This window comes from Nansenia antarctica (genome assembly GCF_963989245.1).
Source record: "Nansenia antarctica genome assembly, chromosome: 3".
Classification (NCBI taxonomy): Eukaryota; Metazoa; Chordata; class Actinopteri; order Argentiniformes; family Microstomatidae; genus Nansenia; species Nansenia antarctica.
The window spans coordinates 84,731,396-84,755,954 of NC_137688.1; the positions used below are offsets into that span (position 1 = coordinate 84,731,396).

General features: G+C 47.5%; 1 protein-coding gene across 1 annotated transcript in view; it reads right to left on the reverse strand.

Annotated features, from left to right (window-relative positions):
- epha10 (EPH receptor A10) overlaps positions 1-24,559 on the reverse strand; it is a gene marked incomplete at both ends in the record, with an annotated part of 180,585 nt that overhangs the window by 126,325 nt on the left and 29,701 nt on the right. Inside the window, one exon of the mRNA XM_080526686.1 lies at positions 4,663-4,727. Within this exon, the coding sequence (XP_080382812.1) occupies positions 4,663-4,727 (65 nt within the window). The remainder of the gene's footprint in view (positions 1-4,662; positions 4,728-24,559) is intronic.

Genomic DNA, 24,559 nt, shown 5'->3' on the forward strand with positions numbered 1-24,559 from the left:
ACCGCTGACGTTGTGCCCATGAGCAAGGCCCTTAACCCCTAATCGCTCCAGGGGAATCGCTCCAGCTGACTACGGCTGTAGTACAATGACAAAAAAGGTTGAATCAAATCTAATCTGTGTGTGTGTGTGTGTGTGTGTGTGTGTGTGTGTGAGACAGTTAGGCTCCAGTGAGACCGTAGAGCTATACGTTCACAGCTGTCCACTCTGACACAGGGGAGCTGTGGTACAGGACTGGCTGCTTCCTCCAGAAGTAACAGAGTAAATAAAGAACAGATTGTGCAAAGACATCACCACATGGCCACCGTTCCCCTGGCCTGCTGCAGATAGAAGAGAACTTCAGAACCGCAGAATGAGCAATGCTTTGGCCCAATCCAATGTCTTATTCTTTTGACCCCAAACCCCCTCTTCCCCTCGCTTCTCGACAACTCAATCGATCACACAAGTCATCAAATAATAAAGAACAGTGGGTCATTACCGGGGTAGTTCATGGCAGAATAGCGGTGTTCTGTAGGCTAGCAACCCGTGGTTGGGATCGGCCTTTTGTCTTTGTTGTTTTAGGGTGTGTTCTAGGGCCACTGAGTTATTTAACAGTAACTGTGCCCATCATCACACATGTAACGTTATTATTTATAGTCTTTTTTTATTATTTAAGAAAGGCCCACTGTTTGTTCAGTAAACCACTTTGTAATAATAATATGAATAATAATATATATATATTTTTAAAATGTTTTGTGATCATTTCTGCCCTGCTGTACCGCTTAAAAAGCATGGTACGTACCGAACCGACATGTTTGTGTACCGTTACACCCCTATTATATTGTTCACATAATATATTGATTATGCAATTGCTATATGAGTGCATCCAACCATGTCTATGGAGGTGTCGAGGGCAAAGTATGCTAAGGGCTTTTGTCCAGTGGAAGGACCCATTCTGTGCACACCTCCACTAAAGCTACACACCTCCACTAAAGCTACACACCTCCACTAAAGCTACACACTTCTACTAAAGCTACACACCTCCACTAAAGCTACACACCTCCACTAAAGCTACACACCTCCACTAAAGCTACACACCTCCACTAAAGCTACACACCACTAAAGCTACACCTCCACTAAAGCTGCACAGCACTAAAGCTACACACCTCCACTAAAGCTGCACACCTCCACTAAAGCTACACCTCCACTAAAGCTACACACCTCCACTAAAGCTACACCTCTACTAAAGCTACACACCTCCACTAAAGCTACACACCTCCACTAAAGCTACACACCTCCACTAAAGCTACACACCTCCACTAAAGCTACACACCACTAAAGCTACACACCTCCACTAAAGCTACACACCTCCACTAAAGCTACACACACTCCTCCGCTAAAGCTACACACCTCCACTAAAGCTACACACCTCTAAAGCTACACACCTCCACTAAAGCTCCACACCTCCACTAAAGCTGCACACCACTAAAGCTACACACCTCCACTAAAGCTACACACCTCCACTAAAGCTACACACCTCCACTAAAGCTACACACCTCTAAAGCTACACACCTCCACTAAAGCTACACACCTCCACTAAAGCTACACACCTCCACTAAAGCTACACACCTCCACTAAAGCTACACACCTCCACTAAAGCTACACACCACTAAAGCTACACACACATCTCCACTAAAGCTACACACCAATAAAGCTACACCTCCACTAAAGCTACACAACTCCACTAAATCTACACACCACTAAAGCTACACACCTCCACTAAAGCTACACACCTCCACTAAAGCTACACACATCCACTAAAGCTACACACCTCCACTAAAGCTGCACACCTCCACTAAAGCTACACACCTCCACTAAAGCTACACACCTCCACTAAAGCTACACACCTCCACTAAAGCTACACACCTCCACTAAAGCTGCACACCACTAAAGCTACACACCTCCACTAAAGCTACACACCTCCACTAAAGCTACACACCTCCACTAAAGCTACACACCTCCACTAAAGCTACACACCTCCACTAAAGCTACACCTCCACTAAAGCTACACACCACTAAAGCTACACCTCCACTAAAGCTACACACCTCCACTAAAGCTACACACCTCCACTAAAGCTACACACCTTCACTAAAGCTACACACCTCCACTAAAGCTACACACCTCCACTAAAGCTACACACCTCCACTAAAGCTGCACACCACTAAAGCTACACACCTCCACTAAAGCTACACACCTCCACTAAAGCTGCACACCTCCACTAAAGCTACACACCTCCACTAAAGCTACACCTCCACTAAAGCTACACACCACTAAATCTACACACCTCTTAAGCTACACACCACTAAAGCTACACACCTCCACTAAAGCTACACCTCCACTAAAGCTACACACCTCCACTAAAGCTACACACCTCCACTAAAGCTACACACCTCCGCTAAAGCTACACACCTCCACTAAAGCTACACACCACTAAAGCTACACACCTCCACTAAAGCTACACACCTCCACTAAAGCTACACACCTCCACTAAAGCTACACACCTCCACTAAAGCTACACACCTCCACTAAAGCTACACACCTCCACTAAAGCTATACACCTCCACTAAAGCTACACACCTCCACTAAAGCTACACCTCCACTTAAGCTACACACCTCCACTAAAGCTACACACACACCTCCACTAAAGCTACACACCTCCACTAAAGCTACACACCTCCACTAAAGCTACACACCTCCACTAAAGCTACACACCTCCACTAAAGCTACACACCTCCACTAAAGCTACACACCTCCACTAAAGCTACACACCTCCACTAAAGCTACACACCTCCACTAAAGCTACACACGTCCACTAAAGCTACACCTCCACTAAAGCTACACACCTCCACTAAAGCTACACACCTCCACTAAAGCTACACACCTCCACTAAAGCTACACACCTCCACTAAAGCTACACCTCCACTAAAGCTACACACACACACCTCCACTAAAGCTACACACCTCCACTAAAGCTACACACCACTGAAGCTCCACTAAAGCTACACACCTCCACTAAAGCTACACACCACTAAAGCTACACACCACTAAAGCTACACACCACTAAAGCTACACACCACTAAAGCTACACACACACCTCCACTAAAGCTACACACACTCCACCACTAAAGCTACACACCACTAAAGCTATACACCACTAAAGCTACACACCACTAAAGCTACACACCACTAAAGCTACACACACACCTCCACTAAAGCTACACACCTCCACTAAAGCTCCACACCTCCACTAAAGCTACACACCTCCACTAAAGCTACACACCTCCACTAAAGCTACACACCACTAAAGCTACACACCTCCACTAAAGCTACACACCTCCACTAAAGCTGCACGCCTCACTGTGTTTTGTGGAGTGCTCCGGACACCTGGATAATGAATTTCGGTCTACTGAAGTGTCGCACATCAATGTCACCTTGGTCCCAGAAACCAATCAAACTGATAGAGGGTATTACTCTGGGCACAAACAGACACTTCACATCAAGGGGCTACTTCTGTGGGAAAATTAGGTTGTCTTCCACCGCAGTTTTTATAATAAATACACACTTTTTTTTTGTATGAAACAAACACCTTTGAAATGTATTCAACCCCCTCTTGCTAGCAAGCTACTCTGTTACTAGCCTAGAGATGCTAGTCAGTGAAAGCACTGTATCTGCTAGCCTAGTGACAACATCATGTCTATGTCCACTCCAATGTGCGGGCTGCTGTGTCAGGTGACCTGTCTGGCCTGTGTACAGGCATGCTTTGTATGTACGCCTAGTCTTCAATGGAACTGAATACAGCGGGTAACTGCATCCAAATGTCTCTGTGTCTTGTGGTGTGGTGATAACATTTATCTTTTATTTACAACTTCGCATGGCTCACAAATCCCATTGATTCCTAAAAAGCACACAACAGTGATTTCTAAGTCCCATGACTGAAATATATAATAACTCATAAATCGCTAGTGGTTTTACAAGCCAGATCGATTCAAGGGGGGTGCGATGGATTTATCGTCTGTGTCTGGTTAGTGCAGGGAGAAAGAGAAATAGACAGAGAGAGAGAGAGAGAGTGAGTTAGTGAGAGAGAGAGAAATAGACAGAGAGAGAGAGAGAGAGAGAGAGAGAGAGAGTGAGAGTGAGAGAGAGAGTGAGTGAGTTAGTGAGAGAGAAATAGACAGAGAGAGAGAGAGAGAGCGAGAGAGAGAGTGAGTGAGTTAGTGAGAGAGAAAGAGTAAGAGAGAGAGAGAGAGAGAGAGAAATAGACAGAGAGAGAGAGAGAGAGAGAGCGAGAGAGAGTGAGTGAGTTAGTGAGAGAGAGAGAGAGAGAGAGAGAGAGAGAAAGAGAGAGAGTGGGCCAGCTGTCCACTCAGAGTGAATTTGGGCAGAGTGCTCTGTGGAACAATGCCAGAAAGAGTGAACCCGGACACTCAGCTCTCAATCTGGTGTTTTCTGTGGCAAAGGGAACGGGATATACACACAGTACACACACACACACACACACGCACACACACACACACACACACATGGTCATAACAAACACATTAATATTCAGTATATACGAATATATATATATATATATATATATATATATATTGTATATACTCATTATATATATGAGTCACACTCACTCCATTGGAGGGGTACGATGTCCAACCCAGCTCTGCCTGAGTCTCTTTAGAATTCAGCAGGACCACTAGAAAAAGAAAAGAGTGAAAAGAGAGAAAAGGGAAGAATCATGTTAGGATCATTGACATTAGGTTCATTGACATTAGGTTCATTGACATTAGGTTCATTGACATCGTACTAAACGTCTAGTTCTTCACATGCAGCACGCTAAACTAGGACACCGGGCGGCTGTGGCGCAGGAGGTAGAGTCGCCGCCTAATGATCGCAAGGTTGGCAGATCGGCGGTTCGAGCCCCGGCTGGCCACATATCGAAGTTTCCTTGGGCAAGACACTGAACCCTAAAATTGCTCCCAGTGAGCGGGCCGGCGCCTTGCATGGCAGCTTGTTGCCATTGGTGTGTGAATGTGTGTGTGAATGGGAGAATGAGAGGCCGTTGTAAAGCGCTTTGGAGCAGCAAAAAAGGCGCTATATAAGTGCAGTCCATTTACCATTTACCGTCAGAACAACAGGAGGTGCTGACATCCTCGTCTAAAGGCACTCAAAGCAATGACATCACCCCTCGTGGTATAAACTCACAGAACGACACGCTCTCGTCCTCCGACTTTAATCTGCAGTAGCAACTTTTTTTAAATGTATTTTTCTTACATTTTTTATTGGACAGATATAGTGAAGACATACAGGAAAGTAAGGAGAAAAAGGGAGGGCATGTCAGCAGGGCATGGGGCCGGATTTGAACCCATGCCCCAGGCCACCGCAGCAGCAAATTTAAACTCGCAGCAGCTACTGCAAGCCAAACACTTGTTCAGCGCCAGGGACAGTGCCTCAGAAGCACCGCCGGCTTCAGGATCTTGGACAGAGAATCCGCTGCCGAAGCGCTGCCTGCTTTCAGGGCCGTGGACAGGGCTGCCTGCTTTCAGGGCCATGGACAGCTCTGCCTGCTTTCAGGGCCATGGACAGCGCTGTCTGTTTTCAGGACCTTGGACAGCGCTGTCTGTTTTCAGGACCTTGGACAGCGCTGTCTGTTTTCAGGACCTTGGACAGCGCTGTCTGTTTTCAGGACCATGGACAGCGCTGTCTGTTTTCAGGACCTTGGACAGCTCTGCCTGCTTTCAGGTCCCTGGAAAGCAACGCCTCAAGTGCAACTGCAGTCCTCAGCTTCGAGTTGGAAACGTCGAGCAGTGCATTATATGATTACATGGCCACCTTGGACACGGCTCGCAGTGTTGTGAACCGTGAACATCCACACAATCAAACTTCTATCTGGCAAACGTCTCTCTGTTGCACAGGGGGGCTTGTGCGATGTGCCACGACAGCAGCTTGGACAACACTCCAGAGGCTTTTTTTTTTTGCTTCCTTTAGCAAGCATCCCTGGGAGATCTGTCTGTCAACTCCCACTGTCTGTCCTCCCTTACAGTGTTACAGAGAGCCCTGGGCCTGGCTCTGTTTATCACTGAAACACACAGGCATTTAGAGACACATGAGAGAGACAGAGAAAGAGAGAGAGAAAGGAGGAGAGGGAGAGAGAGAGAGAAAGGAGGAGAGAGAGAGAGAGAGAGAAAGGAGGAGAGAAAGGAGGAGAGAGAGAGAGAGAGAGAAAGGAGGAGAGGGAGAGAGAGAGAGAAAGGAGGAGAGGGAGAGAGAGGGATGGAGAGGGAGAGCGAAAGAAAGAAAGAGGGAGAGAGAGAGAGAGACAGAGAGAGAGAGAGAGAGAGAGAGAGAGAGAGAGAGAGTGAAGGGATCTGAATGGCCTAGTCAGACAGACAATGAAGTCACTATTCTGATCCCACAACGGCTAATACCAGTAATCACGTGTGAGCTTAAAACACACTGCTTGTATCCACAAGACATGTGAAGGGATTTTTTTATCATTACAAAAATGACACGATAAAAGCAGACATCTGGTCCATATCCCTCAACACATGTACATGTAATCCAAAGTGAGTTACAACAAATACATTTGTCTAAGTAAGTGAATCATCTATCCGTCATCATAAGACACAGTAATCTATGCTCAGACCAGAGAAACAGTAATCTATGCTCAGACCAGAGAAACATTAATCTATGCTCAGACCAGAGGCTATTGGCAGTCAAAATGGTAGAAGAAGGAAGAATATATTTTTTTTTCTTCATATTTAAATTACAGTAGTGAAACTCTACAGGGAGGTAGAGGGGATGAAGAGGTTTCAGGAGTGACAGTTAAGGTGTAGCCTGAAGAGATGGAGGTCTTCAGTCTACGGTGGAAGACAGGGAGTGACTCTGCAGTCCTGACAGCAGCGAGAAGCTCGTTCCACCAGCAGGGAGCCAGGACGGTGAAAAGCCATGACCGGGTAACGCCACTGCTGCATCCCCTTAGAGGCCATAGTGGCAGTCGGCCAGTAGAGGTGGAAGAGAGGGTGTGACCAGGCTGGTGTTTGGGGGCAGACCATTGCTTTGCATGTAGGAGGGGGCTGTTCTCTTTCCTGCCCTGTTGGTGAGCACCAGGGTCTTGAAACTGTTGCGAGCTGCTATCGGGAGCCAGTGAAGGGTGCGAAAGAGAGGGGTGACATGGGAGAATTTGGGAAGGTTGAACACCAGACAGGCACCAGCATTCTGGATGAGCTGCAGAGGTCTGATGGTGGAGGCGGGGAGCCCGGCCAAGACTGCGTTGCAGTAGTCAAGGCGGGAGATGACCAGTGACTGGACCAGGAGTTGAGCTCTTCTCTGGTGAGGAATGGACGTATCCTGCTGATGTTGTAGAGGACGAATCTGCAGGAGCGTGCTGTCGCTGTGATGTTCACTGCACAGGATAAGTTGTTGTGACGAGGATCACACCAAGGTTCTTGGCTGTCTGGGAGGAGGTCACTGTAGAGTTCTCCACTGTGACAGAGAAGTCTCGGAGAGGGCAGGCTTTCCCGGTGAGGAAGGGCAGTTGAACTTGAGGTGGTGGGCTGACATCCAAGCAGAAAATGTCGGCAAGACACACAGAGACACGTGTTAGCTACCTGTGCGTCAGACGGGGGCAAAGACAGGAAGAGTCAAGTGTCCTCTGCGTAGCAGTGGTAGGAGAAACCACGTGAGGAGATTACAGAGCCAGTTCTGAGAGTGTGGAGAGAAGGATCGGATGGTTGACTGTGTCGAAGGCAGCAGACAGGTCCAGGAGAATGAGAACAGAGGAGAGGGAGGTCAAGTGTTGGTTTCTTGAGAAGAGGCTTGACTGGCTGTCTTAAAGGCAGCTGGGATCCTATGGATAGAGAGGAGCTGATTACAGTTGTAATGAAAGTAAGGAGGTCTTTGGAAATGGATTGGAGAAGAGGGGAGGGGATAGGATCGAGAGGGCCGGTGGTTGCCCGCTTAGATGTGATCCGTTTTAGAATATCATCAGGGGAGAGAGGGGGTAAAGAGCTGATGAGCCAGACTGAGTGTAGCACAGTGGGTTTGGGAAGGGTGGTAAAGCAGCAATATACAGTACACAGTCCTAAAAAAAATCTGTAAAAAAAATAAATAATAATAATCTGTCAACTAGATAAAGTATAGTCATTTGCCGGCATGATATTTAACAAGTGGTACAAAAAAAACCATTGGAGGTAAATTGTCCAACACGGAGAAATCTGAAATCCTTTTTGCTGATACCAGAAGTATCAGAAGAATGCTGAAAACCAGTGTTCAGCTACACACCCTCCCAGTGTTCATCTACATACACACACTCCCAGTGTTCATCTACATACACACACTCCCAGTGTTCAGCTACATACACACACTCCCAGTGTTCAGGTACATACACACCCTCCCAGCGTTCAGCTACACACACTCCCAGTGTTCAGCTACATACACACACTCCCAGTGTTCATCTACATACACACCCTCCCAGCGTTCAGGTACACACACCCTCCCAGTGTTCAGCTACACACCCTCCCAGTGTTCAGCTACAGACACACCCTCCCAGTGTTCAGCTACATACACACAGGGAATGCCCGGGAGTGGCTGATTTCTGGAGGACAGTTTGTGATGCTTTGTCCCTGATCCTGTCCAAACACATTCCACACTCACCATTAGTCCTATTGTTAAATGACAGTTCAAACCTGGATCTAAACATCAAACAAAGACGCATCTGGCTGGCCGGCCTTACAGCAGCCAAAAGGCTTATAGCTTGCAGGTGGAAGTCACCCCATTTCTTGACTACGCAGAGATGGATATTAGACTTCATTGACATAGCCAGCATGGAACACTGGATAGCCAACAGGCATCATGCAATTTCGGACAATGTTTCATGCTGGGACCAAACTATAACCATCCTCAAGACACTATTATAGGCTAATCGATTTGCTCCTTCCATAGGGTCCTGTAGGGAGGGGGGGGGGGGGCGGGGGGCTGTGATTGGGTGGGGGGTGGTGGGCGGGGGGCTGTGATAGGGGGGGGTGGGTGGCGGGGGGGTTGTGATTGGGCGGGTGGGTGGGAGATATCTGGCGGGAGGGACATTTGTGGGAGGAGGGGTAGGTGGGGAATTATTGGGGTAAAGGGAGATTGGGAAGGGAAGGGGAGGGGGGGGGGGTTGAAAAGTTTTATGCGCATTTTGTATTTGTACTGGTAAACCGTATTTGTGTTATTCTATTTTCTCCTTTGTTTATTTGTATGTTACCACTCCCCTTGTTTTACTCCCTGAAATAATAATAAAAAATTGATCACAAAAAAAAAATAATCTGTCAACTAGATAAAGTATAGTCATTTGCCGGCATGATATTTAACAAGTGGTACAAAAAAAACCATTGGAGGTAAATTGTCCAACACGGAGAAATCTGAAATCCTTTTTGCTGATACCAGAAGTATCAGAAGAATGCTGAAAACCAGTGTTCAGCTACACACCCTCCCAGTGTTCATCTACATACACACACTCCCAGTGTTCATCTACATACACACACTCCCAGTGTTCAGCTACATACACACACTCCCAGTGTTCAGGTACATACACACCCTCCCAGCGTTCAGCTACACACACTCCCAGTGTTCAGCTACATACACACACTCCCAGTGTTCATCTACATACACACCCTCCCAGCGTTCAGGTACACACACCCTCCCAGTGTTCAGCTACACACCCTCCCAGTGTTCAGCTACAGACACACCCTCCCAGTGTTCAGCTACATACACACACTCCCAGTGTTCATCTACATACACACCCTCCCAGTGTTCATCTACATACACACACTCCCAGTGTTCAGCTACATACACACCCTCCCAGTGTTCATCTACATACACACACTCCCAGTGTTCAGCTACACACCCTCCCAGTGTTCATCTACATACACACCCTCCTAGTGTTCAGCTACATACACACCCTCCCAGTGTTCATCTGCATACACACACTCCCAGTGTTCATCTACACACCCTCCCAAGGGAGCGGGGGGGGGGGGGGGGGGGCGGCTGTGGCGCAGGAGGTAGAGCCGGCGTCTAATGATCGCAAGGTCGGCAGATCAGTGGTTCGAACTAGGGATGCGCCGAATATCGCAAAATAAAGCACATTCGGTATTCGGCCGAATGTGTGAAAACACCGAATGTTTACCACCGAATAGTGTGCGTGTTTTGATGACGCAATCAAACAGTGTAAGCATCCCATGCTGCTCAGCGAATGAGACGAAGAGCCCAAATCGAACGTATAACGAGTTGTTTGTCCGTGAATAATGTCCGTGAATAACACCGGCTATACAAGACTATGCTGGATAAGGTCCTTATGTCATCACGGTCATTTTAAGCCGTCAACCAGCCCTCTACGACCCCGGGAAGTGATGTTAAAAGTGAAGTTACTTCTGTTCAACTGGCTAAGCTAAACATCGCTAATCGCCATTACTTCTTAAAGTCACAAGCGCCCTTTTTTCATCTAGTGTTCAATACTTTTTCCCTGTTTCATTCCACTTTATTACACATAACTTTATTTACATATGGACTTAAATATTTAGATTTTTTGTCTGGATTGTTTGAGTTAATACCAACGTTAGATTTGCAGCCCGTTCCTTGGCCAGAGCCTTCAGCAGTTTGGGCATCGATGAACCTGCCATTTTTCCTGAATAAGTAGGCTTATATTGTTTTAAAGGGCAGCCAGTTATTCATTTGTTTTTATTTATCCCTATGCACATTTTTGTTATATATTGTGTAACTGACATGCCATAGCTGACAAGCTACACATACATAAGTTATATACATACGTTATACAGACAGATTTAATTTGAGCAGTCAGTCAAGTATAGGCATAATGTTGATTGTTAGTTTTCTAATGTTTAAAACATTTTGTTAAAATGTTAAATATGGTCTTTTACGAAAAGAAGTAGCCTAGTAAAAAGTAGGCTCAAAGCACTTTTATCCCAATGCACTTTTTTGTCGTAGGCCTACAAAGATTTTCTTTCAGCAGCTATTCAGGGAAAACAAAAACATTTAATTTGACTGATTTATTTTATTTATTGTGCTTTGTTGGTATAGACTGATGTCTGCTGGAATGTTCAATAAAAGTTATTTTTTTTAAATCTCAATTTCTTTCTTTGAGAAGCATGAATAAAAAGCAAAATGTATTTAGTTTATGCAATGATAAAATTAAAAACTGCCGATACACATTCGGTATTCGGTATTCGGTATTCGGCCAAGTGTTTCCTTAAATTCGGCTTCGGCCTCGGCCAAGAATTTTCATTTCGGTGCATCCCTAGTTCGAACCCCTGGCTGGCCACATGTCGAGGTGTCCTTGGGTAAGACACTGAACTCCAAATTGCTCCCAGTGAGCGGGGCCGGCGCCTTGCATGGTAGCTTGCCGCCATTGGTGTGTGAATGTGTGTGTGAATGGGTGAATGAGAGGCCGTTGTAAAGCGCTTTGGAATAAGGCGCACTATAAGTGGAGTCCGTTTACCTTTTACCAAGGTAACAACTGCTCTGTGGTCAGCTACACACCATCCCAAGGTAACAACAAACTGCTAGGTGATGCAATAACATCCAAAACTGCTTTTCTATTTAACCTACATTTATCCAGAAACCAGAGCTTGCCGACTAGCTGGGCGTGATAATATACTGTACTATTCACTGAATATTCACTGTGTTCACTGACTAATTCAGCGTTTCCGTCATGTACAGAATGACACGGCCATGAATAATGCATTTCTGTAGGGGACCACATTTGGTCATTCTGTTAGCATCATAATGTTGGCAGATGTAAATTAACTTCTCTTACAGCTTGTAGCTCAACAACCCAAACAGATGTTTTCAAATGTAAGACATCCTCTGATGGCTAACACCTCGTTCTTTCTGCACATTTAAATCTCGGGGAAACATGGTTACATAAACAGTGTCCATGGTCATTCTGTTAACAACTTTGAATCTGTCATTTTCTTAGGAATTGTTAAAAGTTAGTTGTTGTTAGTCTTTGTGCACAGAGTTATATGGTCTGTTAAACTTTCCTATCTTGTTTGAAAGCGAAAAACTAGTCCCAGCGGCATACCCTGCAGTTAACGAAGGGCATTTAGCACTACACACTACGACTACACCCCATCCAGAACTCTGCGGTCCTCTAACACGGGCCTCCTCATCCAACCCAGCGCCAAACTCCGGACCTTCGGGTACAGAGCCTTCAGTATGGCAGCCCCCCCCCCCACCCTCTGGAACTCTCTACCCAAGGATATCCTCGACTCTCCAACCCTGGACATATTCAAAGCTGCCCTTAAAACCCACCTTTTCACCATCGCATTCAACCTTCAGTAGCTGTTTCACTGTTTCTTGTTTTGTGTGTTTGTCTCTCTGGCTCTGTTATGTTTGTGAAACTCATACTCACATACTCATACTCACACCACAAGACTGGGGAAGACAACGGGATGAAGAGAAACAGCTGCTTGGAGGAGAGTTGGAACAGGCCGCTGTTCAACGATCAGACCTACACCGTTTAATGATCTAAACTGTTTAATGACCTACACTGTTTAATGACCGACACTGTTTGATGACCGACACTGTTTAATGACCGACACTGTTCAATGACCGACACTGTTCAATGACCTACACTGTTCAATGACCGACACTGTTTAATGACCTACACTGTTTAATGACCTACACTGTTTAATGACCGACACTGTTTAATGACCTACACCGTTCAATGACCCGTGTGCCTGTGTGTGTGTGTGTGTGAGTGTGTGTGTGTGTGTGTGTGTGTACATGTGTGTGCCCGTGTGTGTGTGTGTGCGCGTGTGTGCCCGTGTATATGTGTATGTGTGTGTGTGTGTGTGTATGTGTGTGCCCGTGTGTGTGTGTATATGTGTGTGCCCGTGTGTGTGTGTGTATATGTGTATGTGTGTGTGTGTGTGTGTGTGTGTGTGTGTGTGTGTGTGCCTGTGTGTGCGTGTGTGTGTGTGTGTGTGTGTGTGTGTATGTGTGTGTGTATGTGTGTGCCCGTGTGTGTGTGTGTGTATGTGTGTGTGTGTGTGTGTGTGTGGAGACCGACAGCTGCATCTCTATGGAGGTTCTGAGACTGAAGGAGCAAGAAGAGGCAGCGCACCAAGCAGACAGCAAGTACCAGAGCTAATCTCTCCATACACACACACACACACACACACACACACACACCAGTAACAAGTTGAATTGTCAAATGAGCTCCATAAAAGTTCAATAGGATTAGCCACATGTTTTCCAGTGTTCTCGCCGCAACCCAGAGCAGCTAATCAGGGTGTTCACAGCCCCGCCAGAGGCTCAGGAGGAGCGCAGAGACGGGGACAGGCAGGACTGACCCCCAGGGACAGGCAGGGAGAGGGAGAGAGAGAGGCAGAGAGAGGCAGGGAGAGGAAGAGAGAGGCAGGGAGAGGCAGGGAGAGGCAGAGAGAGGCAGAGAGAGGCAGAGAGAGGCAGAGAGAGGCAGGGAGAGGCAGAGTGAGGCAGAGAGAGGCAGAGAGAGGCAGGGAGAGGCAGAGAGAGGCAGGGAGAGGCAGAGAGAGGCAGAGAGAGGCAGATAGAGGCAGGGGGAGGCAGAGACAGGCAGGGGGAGGCAGAGAGAGACAGAGAGAGGCAGAGAGAGGCAGAGAGAGGCAGAGAGAGGCAGAGAGAGGCAGAGACAGGCAGGGAGAGGCAGGGGGAGGCAGGGAGAGGCAGGGAGAGGCAGGGAGAGGCAGGAGGAGGCAGGGGGAGGGAGGGAGAGGCAGAGACAGACATTCTCCCTCTAACAGGCCCACTCAGATGGAGAGGGAGACAGGGGACGTCTAGGAGTCAGACACAGGTGTAGTACACCAGCAGACAGACCAGGTGTAGTACACCAGCAGACAGACCAGGTGTAGTATACCAGCAGACAGACCAGGGCAGAAATGACGCAGACTTCTGAGTGTGTCAGACTTACTAACACACATGATAACCAACACACACATGGTAACTAACACACACATGGTAACTAACACACACATGATAACACAGAGGCTAGTGTCTGAGTCACAGTAACAGCAACACCCCTGTCCCCACAGGCCCAGCAGGCCAACTGCCTATGAAATTGTCTTTATATTAAAATGTCTCTCTTGCTTTCTCCCTCTCTCTCTCACATCTTGCCATGGCGCTCCACACACACACCCTTTCTTCTCCCTCTCTTTTTTACTCCCTCCCTCCCTCTTACGCACACTCTCTTCCAGCCCTTTTCCACGAGTGTGTAGGAGGGGTGGCTGGCTCGCGGTGGCAGCCTTGAATCTGAATGACCACCTGTTCAGATTAAATGGTGGGTAGAAAGACAGCACACATGATAAACCCCCCCCCACACACACACACAGACATGCACACACACGCACGCACGCACGCACGCACACACACCCACGAGAACAGGACCTCAAGTCGGACCTCCTATAGCATACTGATGTAAATTAACTATACTGATAACGTATTGTTATTAGGCCGATATGGAGCAGATATTTTGTGGAAACGTGGTTGAATAAAAATAAAAGAGGGACATTTTAGAGCTGCACAGTTCTTCAAGAACATTTATTTTATTTTATTTTTTATTTTTTTACCGGGAATTGTTAGGAGTAGTCCTTGTGCATAGTCATACGTAGAGTCAGGTAACATGGCTTATTAAACTTTACTATCTAGGTTTTTAGTTTGCCGTACGTTTGGAAGTGAAAGTCCCAGCGACATACTGTTAGTGTGGAATTGTCCATTATACAAAGAAATACAAAAATAAAAATGAAGACCAAAGGACTACCATGGAAAGACACCAGTGGCCCCCGCATGCCTCGGTGGTGGGTGTGAGAGGACAGGAGGTCTGTGATTGACAGGTCTCCTGATCAGAGCCACTCAGCCCAGAGATCCAGACTGAGATCCTCCAGGATAGGCTGCTGTGGGGGGCGACCTTGGTGGCAGGACACAGAGCTCCAGGGAGAGGGCTGGCTCTGGCTGTCTCTGTCTGTCTCTGTCTGTCTCTGTCTGTCTCTGTCTGTCTCTGGCTGTCTCTGGCTGTCTCTGTCTCTGTCTCTGACTGTCTCTGTCTGTCTCTGACTGTCTCTGTCTCTGACTGTCTCTGTCTGTCTCTGACTGTCTCTGTCTCTGTCTCTGTCTGTCTCTGTCTGTCTCTGGCTGTCTCTGTCTGTCTCTGTCTCTGTCTGTCTCTGGCTGTCTCTGTCTGTCTCTGTCTCGGTCTCTGGCTGTCTCTGGCTGTCTCTGTCTGTCTCTGTCTCTGTCTGTCTCTGTCTCTCTCTGTCTGTCTCTGTCGGTCTCTGACTGTCTCTGGCTGTCTCTGTCTGTCTCTGTCTGTCTCTGTCTGTCTCTGTCTCTGTCTCTGTCTGTCTCTGGCTGTCTCTGTCTGTCTCTGTCTCTGTCTGTCTCTGGCTGTCTCTGTCTGTCTCTGTCTCTGGCTGTCTCTGGCTGTCTCTGTCTCTGTCTGTCTCTGTCTCTCTCTGTCTCTGTCTCTCTCTGTCTGTCTCTGTCTGTCTCTGACTGTCTCTGGCTGTCTCTGGTTGTCTCTGTCTGTCTCTGTCTGTCTCTGTCTGTCTCTGTCTCTGTCTGTCTCTGTCTCTGTCTGTCTCCGGCTGTCTCTGTCTGTCTCTGGCTGTCTCTGGCTGTCTCTGTCTGTCTCTGTCTGTCTCTGTCTGTCTCTGACTGTCTCTGACTGTCTCTGACTGTCTCTGTCTGTCTCTGTCTGTCTCTGACTGTCTCTGGCTGTCTCTGGCTGTCTCTGACTGTCTCTGACTGTCTGTCTCTGTCTGTCTCTGTCTGTCTCTGGTTGTCTCTGACTGTCTCTGACTGTCTCTGACTGTCTCTGGCTGTCTCTGGTTGTCTCTGACTGTCTCTGACTGTCTGTCTCTGTCTGTCTCTGTCTGTCTCTGGTTGTCTCTGGCTGTCTCTGACTGTCTCTGGCTGTCTCTGGTTGTCTCTGTCTGTCTCTGACTGTCTCTGACTGTCTCTGGTTGTCTCTGACTGTCTCTGTCTGTCTCTGTCTGTCTCTGGTTGTCTCTGACTGTCTCTGACTGTCTCTGGTTGTCTCTGTCTGTCTCTGACTGTCTCTGTCTGTCTCTGGTTGTCTCTGACTGTCTCTGACTGTCTCTGACTGTCTCTGTCTGTGGCTGTCTCTGGCTGTCTCTGGGCTCTCTGAGGCCGTGTGTCTGTGTGTTTATGTAATAAACTCTGAGTGACACTGCTAGGGTAACGTTTAAACAGGACCTCAACTAACCAATAAGACATAATACACTGTACAGGTGCATGCACGTCGTTCATGCATAATCAAATAGGATTTCACACACTCTCTCACACACTCACACACACACACACGTTTGAGAACATGCTGTACTGTGCATGGGCACACGCATGATGGAAATACCCATATGTCCAAAACATGCACAAGTACCGTAATGGATAATTAACTATCCGTGCATTCATTCTAAATAAGCTTTCATTGTGCAAGCTTTAATTACGCAATTGTACAATATCATACATGTTTGCTGATCCACACGTTCATTCTTACTGAGAATGAATGGGTGGATAGTTCATTGTTAGTTAGAGACGGTGATTAAAGATATAAAGTACGGTATAGGAAAAAATAGGGATTGTGATACCTAAGATTGACAAATAGTTCCTTGTCCCTGTCCCCTCCACACACACACGTACCCTGTCTGTCCCCTCCACACACACGTACCCTGTCTGTCCCTGTCCCCTGCACACACACGTACCCTGTCTGTCCCTGTCCCCTCCACACACACGTACCCTGCCTGTCCCCTCCACACACACACGTACCCTGCCTGTCCCCTCCACACACACGTACCCTGCATGTCCCCTCCACACACACACGTACCCTGTCCCCTCCACACACACACATACCCTGCCTGTCCCCTCCACACATACGTACCCTGCCTGTCCCTGTCCCCTCCACACACACGTACCCTGTCTGTCCCCTCCACACACACGTACCCTGTCTGTCCCTGTCCCCTCCACACACACGTACCCTGCCTGTCCCTGTCCCCTCCACACACACGTACCATGCCTGTCCCCTCCACACACACGTACCCTGTCTGTCCCTGTCCCCTCCACACACACGTACCCTGCCTGTCCCCTCCACACATACGTACCCTGCCTGTCCCTGTCCCCTCCACACACACGTACCATGCCTGTCCCCTCCACACACACGTACCCTGTCTGTCCCTGTCCCCTCCACACACACATACCCTGCCTGTCCCCTCCACACACACGTACCCTGTCTGTCTCCACACACACGTGCCCTTGCCACAGTGACACGCTGGAGAGTTAACCTTTTGGTTGGAAGCGTCCCGTTTCAAATGTCAGCCACAAAGCTTTGCAGCGTGACGCCTTTCACCAACATGTTCTCCCTGCAGGCTACCTACCTGAAAGAAACAATGACTTAAATATCCCCAATCACACTGACAACCTGTGTCTGATGAGCTGTTTAAGGTTGGTGTTCAATAGACTATAGAGGTCGACATGTTTGATCCGTGTCAGTGAAGATGACACATCTTACGCATTAGATGTGTGTAGTTACCACTGGTACTCCTAACTGAGTATTTTAATTATATTTCTGTTATTTTTTGTTGTGTGTGGATGGTTCTCCTTTGGCTGCATTTACACCGATCGGATATGTAACATGGACGTGTAACCAGTAAAAAAAGCACATTGAATCTGATACTCAGATCCCATTCAGGCCTCAATCATATGTGGAAATAAATCAGATACGAATCGGATGTCTCATTTTGAGTGTGATCCAACCAGGCAGGTCGCATATATAATAACTCTGAATTCCGATTTGTTGTTGTTATTTTAAAACTCAATTTTACCTCATATAGTTGCTTTTATGGGTACAAGTGGTACAAATCACCTGCACTGCTACTCTCTCCACCTATTCAAAGAACAGAGCAAGAGCACAATACACTGTTCGGTTTACTATCATCAAAGGTACACCTTTAAAAAATGTATAATCCATGATTAAAAATACCCTAAACTGGATACATGTTTCCAATATAAATGTAAAATAAATGTCTTGAACCTGCAGGTTGCTCTGAACTAGTGGGCTTCTCTCCTTCATGTCTCACTACTACTGGGGGACGAGCGACGCTACTCTCTCCCCACTCTTTTCCCCCCAGGAAAAAAGCAACATATTTTCCAATTCAGGCCTACTATTAGCCTATAATACGGCTACCCACTCTATCTAGCTATTCAAAGAACAGAGCAAGAGCCCAGTACCATATTCAGTTTACTGATACACTACCCATCAAAAGTTAAACGCTGTCCAATAAAACAACAAAGAATGAAAAGCAATAGCCTACTATAGAATACTTTCTGCTTTCCCACTTTGTGACAATGCCATTGTAAAATACATGAATCAGCTCAGAAATGGGGCAAATGGAGATGCAGATATGAGCTACTGTCCAGAGATGCAGCCTCCTGGTGGGTCTTTTTCTGAGGTGAAATACCTCAAATAGAAAGTGTGAAAAAGTCAAGTTGACCGCACTACTGTTGCTCAACCATGAACCTAAAACCTTAAACTCTCACTTACTGTATAGAGATCATTCTATGAGAATAGCTTCAAAAGCTTTTGGTGACCTCAAATTCGTGTTGAGTCGTACGATACGGACAGTATCAAAACTATTTCTTCATTTAGAGTTTTCTGAATGATTACGTCTGAAAAGTCTGAAATGATTCAGTTGGTTTGGTTTTCCTACAGTGTAAAAGCAGTGGGTCTGAGGGTCATTTAGTGGAGTGGTTTAAAGTCAATTAAACCTTAACTTAACGAGTAAACAAGATTAAACATAATTTGTATACTTATGCTGTTGAAGAAAGAGAACGTGAGAGAGACAGGAAAAAAATTAACACGGTATGATCATATATTTGGCCACAGCCACAGGTATGATTTGAATTCTGTTTGGTCTGTTCAAGTTCCTGGGTGTCCACATCTCTGAGGACCTCTCTTGGACCCTCAACTCCTCCACCCGGGTCAAATAGGGGCAGCAGCGTCTAGAACTCCTGAGGAAACTGAAAAAAGCCCATCTGTCTCCTAGGAACCTGGTCACCTTCTATCATAGGGCGTTCACTCACACCGGCAAAGAACCGTGCCGGTTCGCATTCGCGAACCAAGTCTGGAACCGGCCGGCGCGTTCAGACCGAAACTCACTTGGTCCGGAGCCTGAAAAGTTGGTTCGCAGCGGGAACCAGAAAATAGTGGTTCTCAAGCACGAACCAAAACGTAGAACAGTCACGTCATCAGTGGGTGTGTCCTATTCTAGGCTGCAAAGACCAGCAAGAAGGAAGTAGACAAAATGTAATCTAATCTAAATCTAATCATTAGTGATCAAAAACAATATCAAAAGTGACATCATTCTCTCTATCTTCCTCACATGCTCAGCAAACACACACACACGCTCATGCGCGCAGACATGCGCGAACGCAAATTTCGTAAGCGATTTCTATTCCAGTAACGGAGCAGCTGATTAGGAAGAGAACGCGTGTAGAAAGTCTTGTGTTTTGTTTCATAGAAAATTGTGTTTATTTCAGATACTGTAGTGGAAGATATTATCCTCATTTCCAGTGAAGTAGCTGCCATCTAGTTGTGATATTTTTGTTTATCCCGCCCCTTCATCACCCAGCGTGGATGACGCGGATGGTTACACACCTCTCACCCCAGCACCAGTTCACACCTCTCACCCCAGCACCAGTAGGGTCACCTCTCACCCCAGCACCAGCACACACCTCTCACCCCAGCACCAGTAGACACCTCTCACCCCAGCACCAGTAGGGTCACCTCTCACCCCAGCACCAGTACACACCTCTCACCCCAGCACCAGTAGGGTCACCTCTCACCCCAGCACCAGTACACACCTCTCACCCCAGCACCAGTAGGGTCACCTCTCACCCCAGCACCAGTAGGGTCACCTCTCACCCCAGCACCAGTACACACCTCTCACCCCAGCACCAGTACACACCTCTCACCCCAGCACCAGTAGGGTCACCTCTCACCCCAGCACCAGTAGGGTCACCTCTCACCCCAGCACCAGTACACACCTCTCACTCCAGCACCAGTAGGGTCACCTCTCACCCCAGCACCAGTAGGGTCACCTCTCACCCCAGCATCAGTAGGGTCACCTCTCACCCCAGCACCAGTACACACCTCTCACCCCAGCACCAGTAGGGTCACCTCTCACCCCAGCACCAGTACACACCTCTCACTCCAGCACCAGTAGGGTCACCTCTCACCCCAGCACCAGTAGGGTCACCTCTCACCCCAGCACCAGTAGGGTCACCTCTCACCCCAGCATCAGTACACACCTCTCACCCCAGCACCAGTACACACCTCTCACCCCAGCACCAGTAGGATCACCTCTCACCCCAGCACCAGTACACACCTCTCACCCCAGCACCAGTAGGGTCACCTCTCACCCCAGCACCAGTACACACCTCTCACCCCAGCACCAGTAGACACACCTCTCACCCCAGCATCAGTACCACCTCTCACCCCAGCACCAGTAGGGTCACCTCTCACCCCAGCACCAGTAGGGTCACCTCTCACCCCAGCACCAGTACACACCTCTCACCCCAGCACCAGTACACACCTCTCACCCCAGCACCAGTAGGGTCACCTCTCACCCCAGCATCAGTAGGGTCACCTCTCACCCCAGCATCAGTAGGGTCACCTCTCACCCCAGCACCAGTAGGGTCCCCTCTCACCCCAGCACCAGTAGACACACCTCTCACCCCAGCACCAGTTGGGTCACCTCTCACCCCAGCACCAGTAGGGTCACCTCTCACCCCAGCACCAGTAGGGTCACCTCTCACCCCAGCACCAGTACACACCTCTCACCCCAGCACCAGTACACACCTCTCACCCCAGCATCAGTACACACCTCTCACCCCAGCACCAGTAGGGTCACCTCTCACCCCAGCACCAGTAGGATCACCTCTCACCCCAGCACCAGTACACACCTCTCACCCCAGCACCAGTAGGGTCACCTCTCACCCCAGCACCAGTTGGGTCACCTCTCACCCCAGCACCAGTAGGGTCACCTCTCACCCCAGCACCAGTAGGATCACCTCTCACCCCAGCACCAGTACACACCTCTCACCCCAGCATCAGTAGGGTCACCTCTCACCCCCTCTCACCCCAGGGGTAGTGGTGGTCTAGTCTAGTGGATAGTGAGTTGGACTTGTGATCGGAAGGTTGTGAGTTCAAATCCCATCTGAAACCACACCACTACTAGTGTGCCCTTGAGTAAGGCACTTAGCCCTCAGTTACTCCAGGGGGAATGTCCCTGTAATTCGTAATTGTAAATCGCTTTGGATTAAAAGTGTCTGCTAAATGGCAAAATTAAACCCCGGCCACAGACTGTTTGCCCTCCTCCCATCCGGAGACGTTACAGGAGTCTTTGTACCCGCACCAACAGGTTGAGGAACAGCTTCCTCCCTCCAGCAGGCACTCCGCTCTCCTCCACCCCCCCTCCCAGGGGAACATTGACTCCCAGTATCAGTGTACCCCACCCCCCCTCCTTGTAACTATTGGTTGTCATGGTGATGATGCTGCTATGATGGTGATACCTTGTATTTCTTCATGTGACTATACTAGTAAGTAAGTAAGTAAGTAAAGCTTTATTTATATAGCGCCTTTCGTACATGAAATGCAACTCAAAGCGCTTTATAGCGCTTAGTAGCATTATATACGAATATAATATTATTGGGTATTCTCAGTTATGTTAGCAGTGGATAATGTATTTCAATGTTAACACAACATAGCTAAATAACTACAATAGCTAACTAAGCAATGTGCGAGTGTGAAAACAGCTCTTTGATTGTTTCTGTTTTTCACACACACTACTGACAATGTAATCTATATTAATTTACATAATCTATATTCATTTACATAATCTATATTCATTTACATCCTCTAATCTACAGTGTTATTGCTCTACTGCCCATTTCTGTCATGGTCTTATTTTAAACTATTTTGCTTATGTAGTGTTGTTTATTACATTGTTGTTGTTTTTGGATCATATTGTTGTCTGTGTCTTTATGTCTTACGCACCAACCACATCAAGTCAATTTCCTGTATGTGCGAATATACTTGGTATTAAAAATAATTCTGATTCTGATTTTCAGTTTCAGCCTTTCTAATGTAATAAACCTGTCAGACGCCACAGCGTCCCTAGACTCCTGGTGATGTGAGGCGTTTAGCCGCCTGTCTGCACTCAACTACCTAGAATGAAGACAGTACAGGGTGTAATATTCAATTAACTTTCATCTCAGCAGCAACAAAAACAGATTAACTCGGAGTGAAGAACTGTGTGGGACACTGACCCTCCCCTGGGAATTCATCGTTGTTGTTTCTTGTATTGTTTGTTGCTATGCTTGGTTTGTTTTCTTGTGCCATATTCCAGAATGGGGTAGTGGTGGCCTAGTGGCTAGTGAGCTGGACTGGTGATCAGAAGGTCGTGAGTTCAAATCCCACCTGGGAACACCACCACTAGTGTGCCCTTGAATAAGGCCCTTAGCCCTCAGTCACTCCAGGGAGACTGTCCGTGTAATCTCTAATTGTAAGTCGCTTTGGATAAAAGTGGTAAAATAATAATGCAGAATGAGGTGAGAGATGTAAATAACTGAAGAGTTATTCATGTACTGAAGAGGCGTAGTCAAATGAACTGAAAAGGTGTAGTCAAAAGAACTGAAGAGGTGTAGTCAAATGAAGCCACTACACGTATGATGCCGTTGTCTGATGTCTATTGCCTCTGTTTATCTCTCTGTTTTGTTTTCAGTACGCCTGATAGTCTTGTCTGATTTGGCTGTGGTCAACGTCTGTTCCGCTGTCTGCTCCGCTGTCTGCTCTCCACCTTGTTCATTTGTTCACCGTCTGTCTGTCAGGACGTCTGTTAGTCTCGTCTGTCTTGTCAGGACGTCTGTTAGTCTTGTCTGTTGTCTGTTGTCTGTTAGTCTTGTCTGTCTGGATGTCTTTTAGTCTTGTCTGTTGTCTGTTAGTCTTGTCTGTTGTCTGTTAGTCTTGTCTGTTGTCTGTTAGTCTTGTCTGTTGTCTGTTAGTCTTGTCTGTTGTCTGTTAGTCTTGTCTTGGTGGCCTGCTCCCCATGTTTACAGATCGTAAAGACGACTTACTTTAACAGGAATGAACCGAAAGAAAAGACGAAGACAATTGAATAATAAAAAAGCCAAAAAAACAAACAAAAAGCTTCGTCGGGGTAGAATGTGTCGGGGGCGGCTTTTTCTGCGTGAGAGGATTCTACCCGAAAACTCTTTCAGAGGGGTGGATGATGGAGGGTGTGTATCTGTGTATCGCCGTTTGCGGTGCTTCCATCTCCAGGCCGAGCGGAGTAGGAGGAGGAGGCTGCATTATTAAACCAGACAGGGCACGTTCCACGCTGCCGGCGCCAGGGCCCCCTCTCTCTCTCTCTCTCTCTCTCTCTCTCTCTCTCTCTCTCTCTCTCTCTCTCTCTCTCTCTCTCTCTCTCTCTCTCTCTCTCTCTCTCTCTCTCTCTCTCTCTCTCTCTCTCTCTTCTCTCTCTCTTCATCTCTCTCTCTCTCTCTCTCTCTCTCTCTCTCTCTCTCTCTCTCTCTCTCTCTCTCTCTCTCCTCTCTCTCTCTCTCTCTCTCCTCTCTCTCTCTCTCTCTCTCTCTCTCTGTGAGCGAGCATGCGTCTGTTTGTCTTCCTCTGTCCGGGAGTGTGTGACACTGCACACTCTTCTTTCCTCTTTTTTTCCATCCCCCACTCTCTCTCGTTCGCCATCCTTTGCTCTCTCATCCTCTCTCTCTCTCTCTCTCTCTCTAACCGCTCAATCCCTCTCTGGTTTACTCCCTCTCTCTCCGTTTCTTCAGTTCACCCGTCCTTCCTCTCTCCCTGTACTTCTCCTCCACTTTGTTATTAATGAGAAGTAGAGAGGGCAGTGGTTACATAAGTGAGTGGAGCTCCAAGGTTTGTGCTGACTTTGTTTTCCCTCTAGTTCAATTTGAGAATCCACTTTAGATTAAATTAGACTGTCTCTACCTCGTTCGTGTGTGTTTTTTTTCTCTCTCTCTCTCTCTCTCTCTCTCCCTCCCTCTCCCTCCCTCCCCCTCCCCCTCCTCACTGACAGCTGAAAGGCTGTGTATTACCTGCGGCCTGGCCGCACTCAGGGCTGACATGAGGTCAAAACACACAAAACCGCACACAGACGCACCGGAATACACACTGAAGACAGAGGAGAATACACACTGAAGACAGAGAAGTGGAGTAGGACCTCTCCCTGTGTATTCAGGTCAGCCTCATTGAGATACCATACACCCACCCATCCGCCCACGTGTTAAACAAACATAAACAGACATGACATTCTCTCATATATACACACACACACACACACACACACACACACACACGCACACGCACACACAGTTTGTTTATTTCATCACTCCCTGATATGGCCTGCAGGGCCATACCCAGCTGGCTGCTTGCTGCTGCTAGAACGC